Source organism: Crinia signifera, chromosome 6 (assembly GCF_055691185.1).
Source record: "Crinia signifera chromosome 6, ASM5569118v1, whole genome shotgun sequence".
Lineage (NCBI taxonomy): Eukaryota > Metazoa > Chordata > Amphibia > Anura > Myobatrachidae > Crinia > Crinia signifera.
The window spans coordinates 141,062,394-141,083,099 of NC_139222.1; the positions used below are offsets into that span (position 1 = coordinate 141,062,394).

At 42.6% G+C, this 20,706-nt stretch overlaps 1 protein-coding gene across 1 annotated transcript in view; it reads right to left on the minus strand.

The window, feature by feature from the left end:
- The window catches only part of C1QL1 (complement C1q like 1), a 112,927-nt gene extending 92,863 nt beyond the window's left edge, over positions 1-20,064 (minus strand). The window contains exon 1 of the mRNA XM_083147457.1: positions 18,739-20,064. Coding sequence (XP_083003583.1) covers positions 18,739-19,347 — 609 coding nt within the window. The 5' untranslated portion in view covers positions 19,348-20,064. The remainder of the gene's footprint in view (positions 1-18,738) is intronic.
- Between the last annotated feature and the right edge of the window lie 642 nt (positions 20,065-20,706).

Here is a 20,706-nt window from a genome sequence, read left to right on the forward strand (position 1 = left end):
ATCGCTGGTTTTCTGCAATCCTCGCTGTTTAACCCCCTCGCTGGCCGCTCGCCGCGGCATTGAATACACCCCATAGAGTCAGGCATATCTTCTACTCTATTTAATTTCCAAGCTAATAAACCTCAATTATTTTGCTTTATAAAACGTAATAGTATTTTTGTGTTCACCCTTCATAGTAAGAAACTCTGTCCTACAGTATGTTGCCAATGAACACATTAACTGTTTCAGCAAAAGCTACAATGTTACCATGCAAAAGAAACACAGAAGGCTGATTAAGCCTGAGGTGACATAAACCACAGAGGGTTCTCACAGGGTACACTCTGCTGTTGGTCACATGTTATTCTAATGAGGATGGGCACAAGGCCTATCAGAGCAGGGGGAGGGTTTAGACAGGGTAGGAATGATCACGAGTTTAGAGTGATCACCCTCTGTCCAAGAAGCCCCACCCACCCTTCCCTATTTCTCTTCCTCTTCGGCGGCGGTAAAGAACGGTCATTCTTTAAGAACTCTGTGTGTGTGTAGGTAGAGGGGTGCACTCCCCCTCGACATCGATTGTCATGGGCCATGCTTCTGTATGTATGCTTAGTGATCTTTAACCCCACCTTTCCTATAGTGACCGTTATTTAGTGCCGCCACCATTCATAGTCTTAGTTAATTGTCAAAATAAATTTGACATTCTTTTTGAAACACCAGCACTTTGTGTCGTGTCTTTATTTTTAAGTTAAGTTATATAAGGTTTAAAGTTAGGTTTGTATTTAAGTGTACCAACCGACGGGGTGGACCAGGGGGATACCCGATGGTGAGTTTATGTTTGTACAATCCTGTATACTGAGGTGTGCAACCCACAAATATCAAATCATTACTTTACATCATAAATTTAAGTTCAGCCATGCGGCAGATTTGCTCCTTAAATGACCTATTATACAAAATATTATGATGTTTTATCAAAAATAAAACTCAAGCAATAGCAAAAATATAGTAAGTGTTTCAGGTAGAATCTGTGTTTTGGTACAATTTGCTGAATTAGCAGATCATCCTGATACAGTCTCTTGATCTTTACAAAATGTCAGCATAACATTTCTAGGTATAAAATAGTCAACATACAGAAGCATTATATGATTACACCTTGGGGCCGATTCAGATAATCAAACGGCCGTGCATTTGCATGATATGCTGTGCACTGTATGCCATGCACATGCATGAGCCGTCTGCACCAAGAAAGCGAGCGAAGGCTAGCTGTTCGAAGGTTGATTGAAACCCTTCTGATGTTTGGGGGGATGCTGCCAGCGTTTTTGGGCATTCCCAGCCATCGAGGGGGAGGGCCGCTGATGTAATCAGTGAATCTTGGCTCATTCAGCGCTGCAAGGAGGGTGAAAATCATTTGATGGTAAATTAATTTCCCAGCGTGCATCGCTGTGTACGCGCTTGCAACTGTGTATGGCTGTGTATGCATTCGCAACTGTGCACAGGGGCAGGGAAGTGCAAGGGGGAGGGGGGGTTGCGTTTGATGGGGCGGCAGAAATTGTTGGACGAGGACTGTCAAATAGGCAGGACCCCTTCCACCTTTTTAAACCTACAGCGGGCCATGAGGCATGTGAGACCTCCATTGCCAAATACCATGATCTATAAATTGATACCATCCTGGTTGCTACCCCATTATTATTATATATTTATTACTGGATTGCCCGACAATAAGGTCTTTCTTGTCTATATCTATTGCTGTATTAACTGGAGAAGTCTGCAGTAGGTTGTCTAAACTATAAACAATACTAACACCTAGTTAATGCTTATATAGTGCTTATATGGTTACTAACTGCTTTATAGCCCACTAAAAAAGAACGAAAATTACAGGAGACAAAAGCAACTCCACCAGAGAGACATTTATTTCACAATAATACAGATTAAAAAGTGGATTAGGACGATTAAACTGAAGAAGAAATTGTGCAGCAATTCAATGACATTGCCCTAAGCTCTTCTCAGAGATGCAATTGAATCAGGTCAGGACTATGGATAGAGGCTATTTTGTTGGGACATGCAGTTCAATTCAGCAGCTGGTCAAAGTGATTCCCAAATATTTGAAAAATATTAGTACACCAATGAGAAAGTACAAGTCTGGTTTTATATACATATATACACCCAAAATTATGTTTATATAGATCTATATGTATACCCTGGTACACATACTGTACAGTATGTTTGTATTCTAATGTATTTCCTAGTACACATACTGTATGTTAAAATTTTAATATAGTTCCTTGAGTTTAGTCCTATTATCATGGTATACTTACAAGCCTATGCTGTCTTTTTATAAGGTGCATATGCTGAATTATTTTATGTATACACAGTGAATAGTGGGTTGTGGTCAATTTTTGTGTGTTCCATGTCCTCCCTCTGTGGGGGGGGGGGGGGGGTATTCAACCTCTTTTTGGAACATTCGACAGTTGGAAATATCGTCAAATTTGACCAAAATGATTCAATCCCCTACAGTGTTTCCGACTTCAGATTTAGTAGGTGTGTGCAGCTATTTCCGACTATTGGCACACATTCAATACCTCTTACAGTAAGTGTTTATTCTAGATGATCTGATAGGGTCGGGTGCATCGGGTTATAAACTAAGCTGTTTTATCTGTTTTGTATCTCTGGAGACAGTATGAATTTGATATTCTGAAATCTATTTGCTTGTATATTGTATTATTGATCAGATTGCCACTTGTTTGCTTTGTCTTAATTGATTCTATTATAAAAGGCATTGAACACAGATATGTCTTTGCTATGTGCTTTGCTGTTAGTTGTATAGATATGTACAGTATATAGCGCTAATAAACACATACACTAATATACACACACACAGTTTCAATACATACAGATGGAGCAGCTGTCAGCCAGCCTGCCCGATCGCCAGATCTCATGTGCTGATGCAGCTCCATCTGACTGGGACGAGCGAGTGTCTCACTCGCTCCCGCATCCCTGTCAGCAAGGCGGCGGGGAGCGGCTTCCGTGCTGTCTCCACATCAGGAAGATGGGCAGGGAGCGAGGGCAGGCTGGGGCAGCGCGGACAGAGGAGCAGAGGGGCAGAGCCAGGAGGAAGGCTGCTACAGCCTCTGACAGAACGGAGGCATACGAGCGCCTCGTGCGGGTGGGACGGCAGCTGGTGGTGGTTGGCGATAGAATCGCCAGGTGCAGCTCAAATGACAGCTGCTCAATCTGTACAGTACACACACATTATATACAAAAAATATAATAACAGTGCATGATTAGTTGAGCTGCTACACACTCCCTTTACCATTGTTATAACTCATTGGGGAAAATTTACTAAGATTGAATGGGTATGAATGCTGCCATTGGCACCCATTCAATGTGAAATACGTATGTATTAGCTATCAGCCAATTTACAATCACCCGAATTCATAAGATTTGAAATTTTTACAAAGGCAAGCTCATACTAATTGTTATGTGGCGTGTATTAAAGTTTAATTTTTCCTGCTGTCAGTGTCTGTTATTTGGCTATTGGTTCTGTTGTGGGACTACAAGAACCAACAGGCCCATTAATACCTCGCATGTTGGGACTTGTGGTTCTCCGAGTCCCTGCATGCGGGGAGGCTTGCTTAGACTTGTTGTTTCACAACAGAACCCAATATTTTATTCATCTATTTTTACAGTTCACTGGCATCAGCATGGTGGCCAGTGGCGTCAAGAGGGGGGCAGGTACTTTTCACCTAGTCCCGGGTCTGCTGGTGGGGCCTGCTTCCCCCTCCCATGTTGCACAGATCCGGGCAGTAGGAAGAGTGACAGCCGCAGCACAACCTCTCTACCCAGCTCAACGCCCACACTGCTCGGCGCCATGTGCTGAGCTGGGGAGAGAGGCAGATGAGAGGCAGTGTGTCATCTCTCCCCCTGAGCGGGTGTCCCACCCGCCAGATGGTCAACCGCCTGCACCTGGCCTGCACCCCAGCTTGTTGTTTTTTTTACAGGGGCATGGCGATGCCTCATCTGTTGGTTACGCCTCCTTTTTTTACTGGGAACTGGCAGCGCAGTCACCGCCCCTGCTGGTGCCCACCAAGGACAGCCTGGGGCTCCAGCTCAGGCTTGGGGTGCCCTGAAGGGGGGAAGGATCCCTTTATTGGGGGGGGTCCCTATTCCCCCATGGACCCGACCCAGGCTGACCAGCTACAGCTGTCATGTTTTGTCTGTGGGACCTTATATAATGTGTCCCCCGGCTCTGACAGGACACTGCTGGCTGTTTGAGCCTGGTGCTGGTTGCCAAAATACGTGGGACCCCTAGTCATTCTGTCCCCTGTATTTTGTGAACTAGGGCTGGGCCAAGAGCCTGGTGCTGGTTGTAGAAATACAGGGGGATCTCAGCTCCCCCTCCCCTATATTTCTGCAACCAGGACCAGCTCAATGAGCCTGGGGCTGGTTATAGCCAGACGGGGGACCGCACACCATTTTTTAAATTATATTTATGTATTTTTCTATTTTTTTTTGTTACACAGAGAAGCCAGCACCTATCTGACTGATCCATACAATGCTTCATGCTTGTACGTATTTTGGTTACCGTTAATTCGGCAGCCAAATAAAATTCGACTTCACCACCGGAAAATACGAATCCTAAGAAGACGAATGCTTAGTAAATTATATGTATTCTCCATTCGTATTTTCAGGCCGATTACAGGTGATCAAAGTTGTACCCGTTCTTACTGCAGAACGTCCGTAATCTGCAATTTTAGTAAATTTCCCCATTGTCTCAGATGACAGTTGTCTTTTTGAAGCAGTTAAACTCAACTTAGATGCATCCATTGTATGTTATTGTACTTGGTTTAACAACTAGACTTTCAAAGTGGATCAGTAATTATTGTTTAAGTGCAATCATACAGGGAATTAAACCATCTCCACATGAACATTATTTTGATGCAGCTTAGTACTTCTCTCTTTTTTCACACCCGATACCTTCTCAATAAAGCATTTCCACTACATTTACCACTTCCTACTTTGCTTTTTTTCTTTCATTAATAAAGCAGACTGATCGTTGCTTTATGACTGAACTCAGTTTGAATAATGAACATCTTGGTCCTGATTCAGAGATGGATGCTGCTGTGAGTGCTCTTGCCTCTGAGACAGTGGGGTATTTATAAAGGGTGCAGTATGCACGGGGCTCAAGGGCACTTGAGTCCCAGTGGGGCCCACACAGCACCCATTTTGTTAATACTTATCCTCAAGAGTGCAGTAGTGGCATCAGTAAAGCTGCCGAAATCGCTGGAAAAATGCTATTTTTGATGAAATTTCGGCAGTGCTCTTGACCAGTGCATGAGAAGTGGAGTCTGATCATTCTAGTGCTCAGACTCCACGATGCTGGCAGCAGCAGCAATGCGAAAATTGCTGGAAAATTAGCCACCATTTTTATAGAGATCCACACACTCTAATGCTCAGACCCTACTACACACTGCGCTGCTCCAGGCAGAGAGTGTGCACAGCATCTATTCTGCAGCCTGATTGGCTGGGAACATAGCTAGCAGCTCAGAGAGCCACTAGCCATGCCCTCACAGCAGCGAAAATGGGGCGAGGCCTTGTGGGAACAGGCCACACCCCCAAAATTTTGGACGCGCATGCTAGATGTCCCTTTTCCCGCCTGGCTGATGTTGGGAAGTATGATTTCAAGTATATAATTGCTACCACAAAATGAAACTCATTTCCTAACTACAGTATGGGTATACAGTATGTGCTGTAACAAATGTCTATGCGATTTGACTATCTCACTTAAACAAAATTGATGAAAGCTAATTGTCAATTTTCTTGGGCTACTGCATACAGAGGAAGCAGCTACAATGGGCTAGCGCCACTTACAGAAGTTGGCCGCTGCGGGAGCCAATAATGGAAATGCTTTGCATTCTGGTTATATTGGTAAAGCTGGCAGCATCGCATCCTCTGTAGAAGTCTACGGGGGAACACCAGAGATATCTGCTACAGTCCCTCCAATGGATATTTCATATTTGTGGCTAAACACCAGTTGACTACTAATTAGTGGCATATTTTTTTTTAAATGGGCTCCAAAATCTTATAAGGGTTCTCTGTAAGGGATCTTTGTGGGTCTAGCGATCTCCTGCCTGGGCTGTAACTGACATTGCCGTTTAAATCTTCCCTGCTGTAAAGTATTGCATCTTCTGCAGAGCTGGACATGCTTGAAAATGTTTTAATTTTTTATTTTTAATTGTTTAAATAGATATATTAACATACTTTAGAAATGAATATTCCTGGGTGTACATTTTATAATATCCATCTTTTAACTTGTCCATCCCAATCATCTTTAGGTCTTAGAATGATGCTCTTATCAATGACAATTAAACTTTTTTTAAATTGCATGTTTTTTAATTGAATTTTATAGAACATAAAATAAACATTCAAATAACAAGAACAAAAAAAGGCAAAAACGAGTGTGTAATGCATTTCTCGGACCATAGCAATAGCTCAATAAAAATGAGTACTAAGGGATACATAACAGATACATCAGGTAATTGAAGGCAAGTCAAGTGTGTGAGGTCGGGGGACCTCATCCCGACAATTAAACTTTAAACAAAACAAATATCATCACGTTGGTCTGATTATACAGGTTGAGTATCCCATATCCGAGTATCCGTTATCCGAATTATTCCGAAAACCATACATTCCAGAAAGTGAAAGTATTTTTTTTGCTAAAAACTCACTGGGGACATTTGTAACAGCACTACTGGTGACATGATATGTAACTGGCACTATATATGTGCAAGAAAATGATTGCTTTCAATTCAAATTCAATATCTGAGATAGTACACAAATTTTGTTTCATGTTTTGAAACCTTGTTTTTTGAACAAATAAAATATATTTGTGTGTATTTTATATGGTAATAAAATATATTTGTGTGCATTTTATGTGTTTATACAGCATACATGCAAGATACTTCAAAATACATAATTGAATTATTAAAATATTCCGAAATACGGAATAATCCGTTATCCAAAATTCTCCTGGTCCCGAGCATTTTGGATACGGGATACTCAACCTGTACTTATACAATGAGAGATAATATTTATAATGCAAATGAAATGTCTTTATGATAACAGTACAGAATGGAGTAGTTTCAGTTGCTTGACAACTGCTACAACTGTCATTGGCAATTCTGCATTGAGATTCTATGAACTGTGAGAAAGCCAGAGGAAAATCCAGAGGATAGGAAGATTCTAGCTGTAACATAAGATATTTTATACTCCATTGTTTTCATGTACAAAACTCAATGCCAATATATGTTAAGCTGCTGTTGCTTACTGCACATTTATCTATCTATGCTACTGTACTATCCTTTTTTATCTATAATTTATAGACTCATTAAAAAAAGAACAATTTTTGAAAACTGGTACACAGAAAATGGAGTATAATTCATATCACCCAATCACATTCTGGTACTACAGATGTAGTTACATTTTCCCACAGCTCATAGAAATGCATTGAGCACGACTTAGCGTGGTGTTTAGGCACCACCGGTGTAGTTTTGGCCTGCCAAATGGGCACGAGCTGCCATATTGCGACAGTGATAATCGGGGCTACATCTGTATATAATGTAATGATGTTTGAAATCAAATCTATGATTGGTTTCTTTTGGGTACTACCAGTGCGGGATTATCAAATAGGCAGAGTAGGCACCGGCCTATGGGCCCTGCGACAATGGATCAAAATAATATTGAATTGATCCTGAAACAAAATTAGATTTCTTAAATTGTTTCCAAAATATAGCAAAAAATGTATCAACTCAAAGAAATAGACACGTTACATTAAGTACTCTATACAGTACTCTCTCCCTAGCAATATCTGTCAGAGGACATCGGTAACGGCACGCATTGTTGCCGATGTAGGGCCTGATTCTGATTGGTTTGCAAAAGCAAACTCCTTCTTTAATGGACAAATCCATGTGCACTGCAGGTGGGGCAAATGTAACATATGCAGAGAGAGTTACATTTGGGTGAGTTATTTTATTTCTGTGTAAAGTAAATACTGGGTGCTTTATTTTTACACTGCAATATACATATCATTTGTAGTACAAACCCCACCAAAATCCTAGTCTCTCTGTACATGTTACATTTGTCCTCCTGCAGTGTACATGGTATTGTCCATTAAAGATGGAGTTTGCTTTTGCAAACCAACCAGAATCAGGCCCATAGTGCCTACACATTACATGATCGTTGCTACCACCACTGCTGGTGCTCCCTTCCCTTCACGACAAATCCCCCCACGCCGCAACCAGCACACCACCGATTATATTTTTCTGCCCCAGGGGTTGCTGAGTGAAGCTCAACAGGGCTGCTAATCATCAGGGCTTCTGTGACTTCAAGTTCTGGCTCTGTAAAGCGAGCTTCTATTTTGCAGCATCACTTTACTGCACTGGGGTCACAGGAGCAACAAAGGGCCTCGATAACTGGCAGCCCTGATTGGAGCACCAATCACCGGTCCGTGATTAAAAAAAAATTGAGTGAAAACACCCTTTTCACATTATATTATTAAAAATATTTTTAATAAATTTACCCCATTGACATCGTTTAAGTGTGTGTTAAAAGAAACCAACATGTTCATCTTTATAAGAAAATGACAAAACATAATAAAATGTGCATGTTAATAATTACTCATAAAAACCATTGATCAGCTATATCTTCAAAAAAAAAATTATTACCTAATTTTATTATAAAATACCAAATAAAATATGTCATTAACCAGCACATAAGGTATAGATTTCACATGTTACACATACAATAATAATAATAATATTAACATTTTTTATCCACAGAGCTTGCAAAGAAACATTATACTGAGATTTCACTGAATTGATTCTGTTTTACGCGCATTGACATTTTTGGATTAATTACACAAATTAAAATTTGGTTTCATCTTCTAGGAGTTGTTTCCTTTCTGGAGCTTAGCACCAAAATAAATGTTTTATTACAGAAATAAGAGCTGTTTCTAAAACTGTGATGACATGAATCATCAAAGTGAAAGAAACAAACACTTGCTGCTTTTAGGATTTTATCATTTTTGCAGGTTGAAATGAAAGGGAATTTCAAATACCTGTAACTGCACATCGGTCCTAGTACTCTTTATTCCCTTCTCCTTTCTCATTGCATTATTAGTGGTGTCCAGTATGCATATTGCAGTATTTATTAAAGGGACACCAAGATAACTCAGGAAATACTTCTCGGAACCATACATTGCAGTGTTTTCTTTAGCTTAATCGCTTAATTTACTAACATGCTGGCAGAATAGTTACTGGAACTATGCATGGAGCAGTATAATGGATGCAGGGGAGACATTGCACTGGACCCAGGTTTTATAATTAAATACGAATTCCCAGGTTTACATGATAAGAAATTGGGTCTGACAGCCTGAATGGAGTGGCAATCCATTTTCAGTGAGTGGTGTGTGTAGGGGATGTTATAATGGCAAGGGGGCACTGTAATGTGGCATAATCTAAACTGGACACTGTTATGTAGGGTTCATTCTGGCGCTTTGCACCTTTCAAAATATGTGCGGTTCCTCTTCCCGGCCTGGGGTGTCGCTCTCTGCTCTGATGTTTCTTAGCACACTCTGGTTTGTATATAAGCACTAAGATACAGACCACAGTGTGCTGAGAATCACCAAAACAAAGAGACACCCCAGGCAGGGAAGTTGAACTGCACTGCATATTTTGAAGGGTGCTAGAAGGAACACTAGTTATATTGCATAACATTAACTAAAAATAACTGGAGTGCAATGTAATGGGGCAAAATCTCACCAGCTCATTGTAATTATTATAATACTCACCATAATGTTACATTATATAATCTGGGGCACTGTTATAGGCCACAATATTAAACCCTATAGTGAGTAATAATATGAACTGGGGGCACTGTAAGGTGGCATAATATCTATTGGGTACCCTGTATGCGAGCCCGAAGCACAGCGATGCACGCGTATTACTTGATGTGTATTCCGCATCCCCTCGCAGGGTTTGCTGCACTTGCCACACTTTATAAAGTCAACTCCAACGCCAATGTGGATAGTGGGGGTATGAACAGGTCGGGAGGATGCGTACCGCATGCGCTCGACACACTTCGGGCTGATGTGGATAGTGGGGGTTTGAAATGGAGGCCTTTTTCCAGTATAGAATAGAATAGAATCAACTTTATTGGCCATGTGTGCTTACGCACACTAGGAATTTTTTGTGGATTTCAGTGCAGCATCAAGCAGGGATGAAGGGGGGAGGGGGGGATGACATTACATACGTTACATTGGGACATTACATATGCTGGAAACATGCCCGCCAAGCTGCACGGCACCTAGGCAGCCACCAGCAGCGCCACTGGTCATTGCAGCAGCCAGGTGGGTTACAATATAAGAAGGGACAGTACCGTTTTCACATGGGGACACATAACCGCCGAGCTGCACAGCGCCTAGCCAGCCATTCAGCGGCACCACTGGTCATTACAGCAGCCAGGTGGGAACAATATAAGCAGGGACAGTACAGTTATCGCCCAGGGAACACATTCCCACCAAGCTGCACAGCGCCTAGGCAGCCATTCAGCGGCGCCACTGGTCATTGCAGTAGCCAGGTGGGAACAATATAAGCAGGAACAGTACAGTTATCGCCCAGGGAACACATTCCCACCAAGCTGCGCAGCGCCTAGGCAGCCATCAGCGGCGCCACTGGTCTTGCAGCTGCCAGGTAGGTAACAGTATGAGCACAGACAGCACAGTTGTAACAGAGACAGTACAGTTATCACGTAGAGGACACGGGATACATATGGCTGAGTGCACAGTTCCTAGGCAGCCATTGCGGTACCATCTTGCATCTTCCTGTAGGGAGAGCCGTGGGTGGTGGTGGTGGTGGCAGCAGCGGTTGGGGGAGAGACACTGAGGCCTGGGCAGAGACATTGAGGCCTGGGGCTGGAGTTGGTGGGGGAGAGAGAGTCAGTGAGGCCTGGGCAGAGTCAGTGAAGCCTGGGGCTGGAGTTGGGCCCTTCCTGGGCTGAGATCCATGCCACAATGTCTCCTGGGGGCACCGCTGGTGCCCTCCCATAGCTTCCCCTCACCTCTACCACTATGGTCGATGGGAGCCTGGACGCCGGGGTCGCGGGATAGATGCCTGCAGACTTCTGTGTGGGTTCCGCTAGGCCGGACTGCCGCTGCCTGGGGGGATCCCGGCCCTCTCTCCTCTTCACTCCTGGTGGCTGTCTCAGCTCGCGATCCCGCAGTGAGGCTCTTCCCTCTCCTTCCCTCTCCTCACCGCCACGCTACCTGCTGCACACCATCCGCTGCTCCGGAGGCCGGGGATAGTGGAGCTCCGTGGATGGGGGACCAGAGCTCCACGGGCATGTGACCATCCCCGGCCCCACCGGAAGATGCCAGTGCTCCATGTATGTCACATGGAGCACTGGCAAATGCATCCTTTATTGTATATTAGACGCACTTGTGCACTACACCCCCCCTTTGTGCACGAGACGCACGTGCGACCGAACCCCTAACCCTGTCCGTGTCCCTGAAGCGGACACGGGCAGGTTTGCCTACCCTGCCGCAAGAATTACTGAGACGCATAAGCGTATGAGATGCTCGTATGTCTCAGGCAGATGGAGCGCCTCACTGCTGGCACCTGCATGATGGCCTCTTCGCTGGTGTCCACCAGCGCAGGGGATCTGGCGGTTACCGTCGCTGTGTGAGAGGCACTTACTAGGCTTACCAGGGATGCCGGGGACAGAGCTGCAGCTCGCGGGGATAATATGGTGACTACGCTGCCTGACGGGGACACTATGCTGACTATGCAGGGCTGTCCATGGTGACATTACACTGACTACGCTAGGCAGCCTTTGGGCTACGCTAGCAAAATGTACCAAATGTTGTTTGCCAATTTATCACCTATATTGTAAAATTCACTTGGCACTCAAAGGGTTAACATAATGTGAACTAGGTCACTACTATGGTTCACAAAATTTACAAGAAAACTACTATGGAGAATAACATTAACTAGGGCACTATTATGGGGCATTAAATTAACAACTTTTGCAGAGAGGTATTTCTCCAGAAGCATTGGGACAGGGTCTGTTCAAAATGTTGCTATAGGTCCCACAAAGTCTGGCTACACTCCTGACATTGAGCAAGGCTTTTTTTAACTGCAAATTCTCTAAAAATGTTTGAATTAAATGCCTACAAGGTAAAACTTCTCTAGGGAGAATTTGCCACCTTTTATGTATAAACTTTAAGATATACAGTATCATGTACTATACACACAACCTCTGTTTCATTTATCTTCAGGTTATGTCTACAAACTAATCACAACACCTCCCACACACGCAGGGTTCTAGCATCTCATTTTGCATACTCCGTGCACTGTTATTCAGTTCTGCACTCCATTATACAATGATAACAACAATGAAAGTAAAAATAGTAATACATATTTGGAATTGATAGATGATATATACTGTATATATATGGAAGGAGATGAAGTAGCAAAAAACCACATTTATAAAGATGACTGTTGAACTTTTGTAGCATCACACTTTTCATTTTATACAGAATATGCCTTAATGTAGTCGCATTATTATACCCCTTTCACACTGCAGCTCTTAAATGGTAAATTGGCAATTTTTTTTGCCTTTTAAAATGGGTAGAGCTGCAGTGGGTAAGCTCCAGGGAGCTTAACCATTTAGGAAATACCGTTTTTTTTTTTATACGGTTAAAAAGCAGTGTCTTACCCATTTCAGAGCCGGTTTTTATGCAGTGTGAATGGCTCTATTTCTATGGCTTGAAATGTGTTCTTTGGGGGTTAAATGGGATGAATGTGAATGGTACTTAAATGCTATTTAAAATGGTTTTCACCTGCAATGTGAAAGGGAAGGCTCAGACCCGTTTTAAATACCATTTAAACGTTTAGGCAATGTAAAAGCAGCATTATAGAACTGAAACTGTTTTACTCAATGATTTTGTTTATGTTGCTTATTTCCATATAAGTCTGTAGTACTGTATACCACTGTATGTGTCAGAAAGCAGTGTATGTCCTGGTGTGTAAACAAATAGAAATTGCTCAGGGAAGTTGTGAGAGAATAAAGGGGAACATTATGAAAATTCGTCATTTCAATTTAAAAGTTTAATTTTGTCATTCAAAACAATTAACTGGATCTTCGGTAATTATTTCCTATCTTACAGAACAGCTTTCTCACATTCTTTAAGAATGTTTCTATTGTTGCATGGTTCTGTGGTCACTCTCTTCTACTGCCTCTGAGCTGGCTTCATCGCTGTTTGACACTCACATTGCCCCTGGGCTGGCAGAGTCTCCCCATCACTAGGTTACACGCATTGATTTCACCTGCTCTGGGCTAGCTGACTTCACACTACCTTTAGGCAAGCCATAACGTGTTTCCTTTAGGCTAACAGAGGCTTCAATAAATGCTCTTGGTTAGCTGCCTCCCATACTGCCTCTGGTAAAGCCAAGTATTGCCATGTCCAAGATCTCTCGAGTCTTACCTCATTTGGGTGATATGACCCTTTCTCACTGTGATATTCCTCTGCTCTGGGCTAGCTTTTCCTGTCACTCTGTAGGTTAGATTCCCTTCCTTGTCCTGTCCCACACCAGTGTTCCCTCTAAGCTGTGCGCGTGTGTGCACACACACAACTCGACGAGCGTGCGCACAGACATTACAACAGAGCGCACAAAGCAGCAGTGGTCAACTTTTTGCAGTTGTGGACTCAATTACTGTGTGTTTCACCCATTAACTACATTGTGTGCTGTGTTTTAAATGTTTAAATGTATTGAATGTTTAATATAATTTTGAAGAAAAGTTAACACAAATGCTGAACGTCATTTTCCAGTTATATATAGAAGTGACGCACAAAAATAAAAATTTCCTTCCAAAGTTGCACAGCCAAAATCTTTTGCCGCACACAGCCTTCGTAAAATTAGAGGGAACATTGGTCCCACACCACCTAGTCCTTTTACCAGATGAATTCCTTTTATTCACCTCTCTTTTCTTCAGTTAACCCATACTTATTGCTCAGTCTTCCCCCATTCTTCTGTCACTAGGCTGGCTCCCCCTCAGCAGTACTGGGCTAGTTCTCCATGTCCTTTGGATAATTAGTCTTCACTGTCATATGTTAGGTTCACTCTCCCTCTCCTCCTCTAGGGATTTCTCTATCCTTCTCTGAACTAGTTAACATGTTATTTGTCATTCTTTGTACTATAGCTCGTTATGCTCTGCAGATTGGCTATTTTACCTTTTTTTTTATTGTCTGCTATTTTCTTGCATTGCCCTCCAGTGATATTGGTCACCCTTTGTGTTCACATTAGTCCTGTATTAGCCACCCTATCTCTTTTTTATAGACATTTACCCTCATCTGGATAAAAGAATACTTTCACAACTGCTTTGGTAGTTAAGTATCCAACAACAAGTTACTCCATCATCTGGTGCATCTGGCCTGGATAATAAATAGGCCATTACACGTAATTTGTTCTGTTTATCAACAGGCAAAATACCATTATCTTCATCCTCTTTCTGCACTCAGTAGGTTAGCTATTGGTCTTCCAGACTAAGGCTGCGTCTACACATTGCTTTTGTACAGTTCTCGTTTAAAGGGACCTGTTTGGCAGTAAGGGGCCTGCACATGTAAATCTATGGCAGCGTCTATGGCTGCGTCTGCGTGACCTCTTTCTCCTACAAGTGTGGTTCTGGAGAAAGAGGCTTATTGGAGAGGTTTATTGTTGTCCTTACCCATCTTCCATGGAAAACCTTTCATTAATGTCCTGGCGATTATAATTAGTCTCTTTGGAAGTGACCAATTAGGTAACTCTGTATATTTCACGGACTTTATTGAACCATTTTGGATAAAAGAAAGGAATATTTCAGTTCTATTCATTGTGAATTTTCCACAGTGGCCACAAGATTATATCATAGTACCCCTGATGAAGTCTTTTTAAAGATGAAACGCATTGGAATGTTTCTTTATGCATCTGCCTGTACTTGTGACTTTCCATTGAAGGACAAAATAAAAATTAATATTGGATGAAATCCTCGTTGCATCATTGAAGAAGGATCATTACATATGGACTGTCTTTCTATATTTTAGGCGCCTTTCCACATTTTGTGGGCTTTATTACCTGAACCCTCTGGGAATTTTGTGGTCAGGCAGTCAAGTTACGACTGTTTTATTTATTTATCTTGTATAATTTGTATATTAGCATTTATCTGTTATATATATATACACACACACACATATATATATATATATATATATATACACACACACACACAAATTGTATTCAAACTTAACCATTGCCTAGTAGGCAGGCAGAAGGCACCTTATTATTAAGAACCCAAAGGGAGCCACTGAGGCAGACAATAAGTACACCACTAAAGGGAGAGGGGACACAACATTTTGGAAAGAATACAGAGGGGGTGTCACACAGGAGTAGGTGGGTGATAATACGTCCTGCCCAGTGTCTGCCAGGCAAATGTGGTTTGTGACAGAGTCTTGTCTACAGGGCAGATGTGGTGGGTGACAGTGTAGAACGTATGGCTACAGCACCACTCCCCACCAGCCCCTTTAATGACCACCTCTCATACAGTAGCACTCTTTCCCAAGAACCCCCAAAACTCTATCTTTAATTCAATAATCACACTGCACACCAACCCTCCCCCTCCCCCCATGAAATGCACCTTCTTGGATGATGCTTTGTCTGCAGTGGTGCGGCCCTCAGCTACATATACTCATGTTGTGTGATGTTATGATTGCGCACCTGAGGCTGTGAGACAGCAGCTCAGGAAGAAGTCTATAGCCTTCGAGTGCCCAGCCGCCGTTCTCTCCCTGACTCCTGCAGTCTCCAGCAGCAGCATCAACGTGAGAAACCATGGGACTTAAGGGGGCGGAGCTTGCAGAAATCGCTCATGGAGGGGGCAGTCCTGGTTCCATACCCTGCTGGTCACAGGCGCATCGGTGACAGACAGCAGCATCCCGGCGCTTTGGACCATTATTATGCCACTACCTGCGCCCCTGTGGAGATGGCTCCCCTCCCCCGCCACCGCTGGGGCTGCGGACCACTAGTTACGCCACTGGCTGCATCCTGATAAAACGTAATGTGTAGATGCAGCCTAAGGGGCTAATTCAAAACTTCACACCCCAGCGATTGGTTAGCTGTTACCCGTCCGAGTTGTGGGGAGATCGAGACCACACTTGATGTCAGCTTCCCTCCCTCCCAATGCCTGGGAGCCATTTTCTGGGGCACTCCTAGAAAACGCTGACGCGCCAGCCACAAACAGCCCCCTGCTGTCAATCAGCCAGCGTGCGGCCTGCAATAACAGGCTATCGGATGGCTCATGCGAATTTGCAGGCTGCAAATTCGCAACCCAGCGAAAGGGGCTGGATGGACTCTCATCATGGACTGTTTGTCTTCATCTTTATCTTCCCTAGTGCTAGCTTTTTCTCCATTGTTTGGCTTATCTATTCTTTCCACTTTACGTTGATTGCAATGTCATGTTTCAAAAAACTTAAACATAACTTTAAATGTTTTAAATAGCATCTATTATTATTATTATGCAATCTCATTTTGTTAGTCATGGGAAAGCCATACAATGTGACCTTATGGCATTTTGGGCCAGATGTACTAAGCTTCAAAAAGTGATAAAGTGGAGAGTGATAAACAACCAGCCAAATAGCTGTTAACTGTCATTTTCCAACCTGTAACATGACAGATAGGAACTGATTGGCTGGATTTTTATCACTCTCCACTTTATCACTTTTTGAAGCTTGATACATCTGGACCATAGAGACATTGAGAAGAGTATTAAAGTCTTTGTAATCTAATGAGAAACCTTTCTAATTGGAATTTGTCTCTTGTTCTTTCTTCCTCTTACAGCTCACTTACTGACAATATAATTTTTTCTTCTCATACCATGCACTTCCCATTCCTAACTTTCACTCCCTTTGCATTGTCCAGGCTATGGGTCTGATTCGGAATCGCAAGCATCTCTATTTTGCAGATGAGTCTTGCGTTTTCTAGCTCTGCACATGCTCTGTTACTGTGCGTCCATGACTGTGAGCAACTACGCGCGATGCCGCACGTATCTCAGTTGCATCTCCACTAGGCTAAGTGTTCTCAGGGCATGTAATGGCATGTAGGCATACTTGAGGGCTATCCTGAGTTGAGCTTACATCAAGATCAGTCTGGTTTCAGACAGATTTCTAGCACCTGCAAGGGGTGAATTTACCAAGGTAAACGATGGAACTGGGCGTGGTATGAGGTGCTTTCAATTAGATTAAGATAAGCAGCTGCCAGTAAGAGGTTATAGTGAGCCACTAGAAGGTACTACACAAGACAACAGAAATGCGCTGCCTTATTTCTGTTGTCTTGTCTAGATTACTAGCACCTGTTATAGGGCCGGTGCAATTGCGGCTACTTTTCTGGTTGTATGGATATAGATGTGCGCAGCGCTGCATACAAGCAGAGATCCACATTTATTTCCACATGAGATGCAACTCTGGATTCAAATCTAAATGACCTGAAATCTTAGAGCTATGTATTGTTCCTTCTTATGTATGTCCCTTTATTCTGGATAACTCACCTCTCTCCTTAGTCAGGTTTGCACGCTTCCCTACCATGTGCTAACTGTCTACCATCCTTTAGGCAGCTAGTTTTTTTTCTTCCTCTGGGTAAACTCATTCTCCCTGCTCCACTGAGTTATTTCACTCGTGTCTGTGGGTGATTTAACGCTTAAACGTTGGTGTAGTGATGAGCACTGTCCCTTAGGCATTCAGTTTAATAAGCCATCCATTGTGATGATTGCGTCTGCACCTAAGTGATATGCTAAGCTAACAAAAGCATGTAACTAGGCAGGCACCACAGTCCATTATGTGCTATGTGCTATGAGCCGCAATGAGACCCTTTAATACATTATGACGGCAGATATCTAGCTGCCCAATGTAAGTTCATAGCCCCCTTAGTTATTCCTCATTACTCATTCTCCCTCTGGGCTAGCTTGCTTTTTCATGGTAATTAATTCTGATAGTGCCAATCAGGGCGCTACTCCAGAGCAGATCATACAGAAGTTCAGTTTGGGATCAATGCTCATTCTTCTCCCTTTATTTGTATATTTTTTTTCGCTCTCACAATGAGTTCTTTATTCTAACCACCAATTAATTTAACTTGTATAGAGAACCTTATATTGTATACAGAACCTTATATAACACTACGTAATGCCTATTGATTATAACAGATGATTTATTCTTAGTATTTTGTACTTTTTACATGTCAATGTAATTGTCTTTAATCCACATTTTAAATAAGGGCTATTATTTTTTCACATTTACATTATCTCATTACAGTACATTAACATGAAGAACGCTGATTAAAATTTTAGTAGAAGGTTCACATTTACTCTTCTAGGAATCCTCTATTTCTGAAAGGTTTCCTAACTCCAAGTCACCAACACCAGCATTTATATACACTTATATGGTTAATCTAAAACACATATAAAAAGTTCAGTCTTATAACAAAAAGCTTAAATACAGTATCTACATGATACAAATCAGCCAATGTGATACAGTTATTTATAGAAATGTAACCAGTTCTTTCCCTTCACTTATCAATATATGTATTCCTTTTTGTGATTCATTCATTAACCCTATACAGTACCTCATTCCATTTAGAATAATTCAGCCATCCCAAGACAAAAATAGTAGAAAGCCAGTGGTGGGACACTCACCTGTCCATTTTTGCAGAGGTCCGCCCACATGCTGGTGCCATCTCCACCTCTCATCAAGACATGGTAGGTAAAGAAATATGTGCCAGGCACTGTACAGCTGAAACGACCACTTGCTGCATCGTAGTTGTTCCCAAGGTTGGTCACTACATCATCAAATTTGAGGACCTCATAACCTTCATGGGGGTTCTTTAAACCGGCATAGAAGGCCACACGAGGAAAAGTGGTGTATGTGGCTGTGCTGATGGCACCATTCACCCCTCCTCCTGGCAAGCCTGGTGGTCCAGGTTTACCCGACTCTCCTCGTTCTCCTGGTGGACCTACTGGACCAGGTGGACCTGGTAGCCCAGGTTCTCCAGGTGGACCTGGTTTACCAGGACGTCCAGCTTTTCCTTGAGGTCCTTGCACCAAAGTTGATGGGGCTGGTTGTCCTCTGTCACTCAAGGGCTCAGCTCCAGTGCCGGCTCTGATGCTGGTACTGGTGGTGGTTGCCCCTGTTTTGCTGAGGTAGGGGTCGCAGACCATCCGACAAGTGCCCAACATCTCATAGTGGCCATCAGAGCCCACTGAGTTGACCAACACTGGAATTAGGATTACCAATATTAAGACCATCACCACACCAATCGCCACGGCCACCAATGTTTTTCTCCCAAGGCCGAACGGGGCCAAGGGACGGGGAGTTGCACGACTGGGGGGAGCTATGATGCCGAAAATACGGCGGCAAAGGGAGAATGGCCCCTCCGGAAGAGAAGGAGATAGATGGTTTTAAAGAAGACACAGCACGTAACGTGTTAGCAGAAAACAAACAGTCTAAAAGAGAAAAAAAAAGCAGATGGGTGAGCAAAACAATGAGAGAGGAAAGGACAAGAGTGAGAAAACAGTTATCAAATGTAAAGACAGGTGATAACTTAGAACAACTTCATGGCAGGAAATATGCACATAATAAAAAATAATACTAATAAAAAAAAATAAAAAAAATAAAATGGATTTCAGAACAAATGGGAAAGATGTGAGAGAGATGAGAAATGTGTGACACAAAAAGTGAATTGAAAATATGTGACAGAACAGTGGAGAATGCAAAGATTAAGAATACAGTCAAATAGAATTGTATGAGAAAGATAAGAAAGGTGGTAGGACAGAGTAGGAGGGGGGAGCAGGTAAGTGTGACTACTTAAAGAGAAGAGGATTAAAGTATGAAGGAAAGCGAGAAACAGTAGCAGTGTCGGAAGAGACTCAGAAGAGAGCTGAAAAGGAGAAGATTATGAGAAAGGGTGAAAGCTGCTGAGGCAAGGCAGAAAGGCAGCAGGGAATCTAACTTGTGAGAGAATGGTCTGTGGAGTCTGAATCTTATATATGAAACAGAGCAGTGCCCCCTGAAGGAGGAAGCCTAGTATGCAGCTATTTGAGGAGGAACAATTATATGCAAAAACAGGTAAACACACCTTGTGTGACATATAATATGCTAAATACTAGGATGACACACAGGAATCTCAGATATCTCCATTACTGCCACAAGAATAAGTTAAATGGTGAACTGCCACTCACAGTGTCACAATGAACACAGTATATTTAATATAAAACATGCAGCCTGGGCTATAATGTTATTAACCTTTATTTAGATAGTGTTAGCATATGCCATTGCAGTAATATCCAGTGCATATGCATACAGCATGCAAAGTAAGTATAAATATATCTGTACATGTATTTTCCGCACAATAGCTCAGGAAACAGATATATTTAATAATAAATAGTACATTATTACCAAAGGCAGACAAATGTATTATGATGCCAGTGATAATTTGATTCAGAAAGACCCCAAGTCAAATGTAGGGGTCATAGTGCAGTGAGGATGCCTCAACTCGCACACCGCTAGTAACGGTGCTGGGGGACATGGCTTTAAGAGACTGTGATTTTACTTTGCACTTCAAAAATACACAAATAAACTTACATATATCTGCAAGCCCTAACACT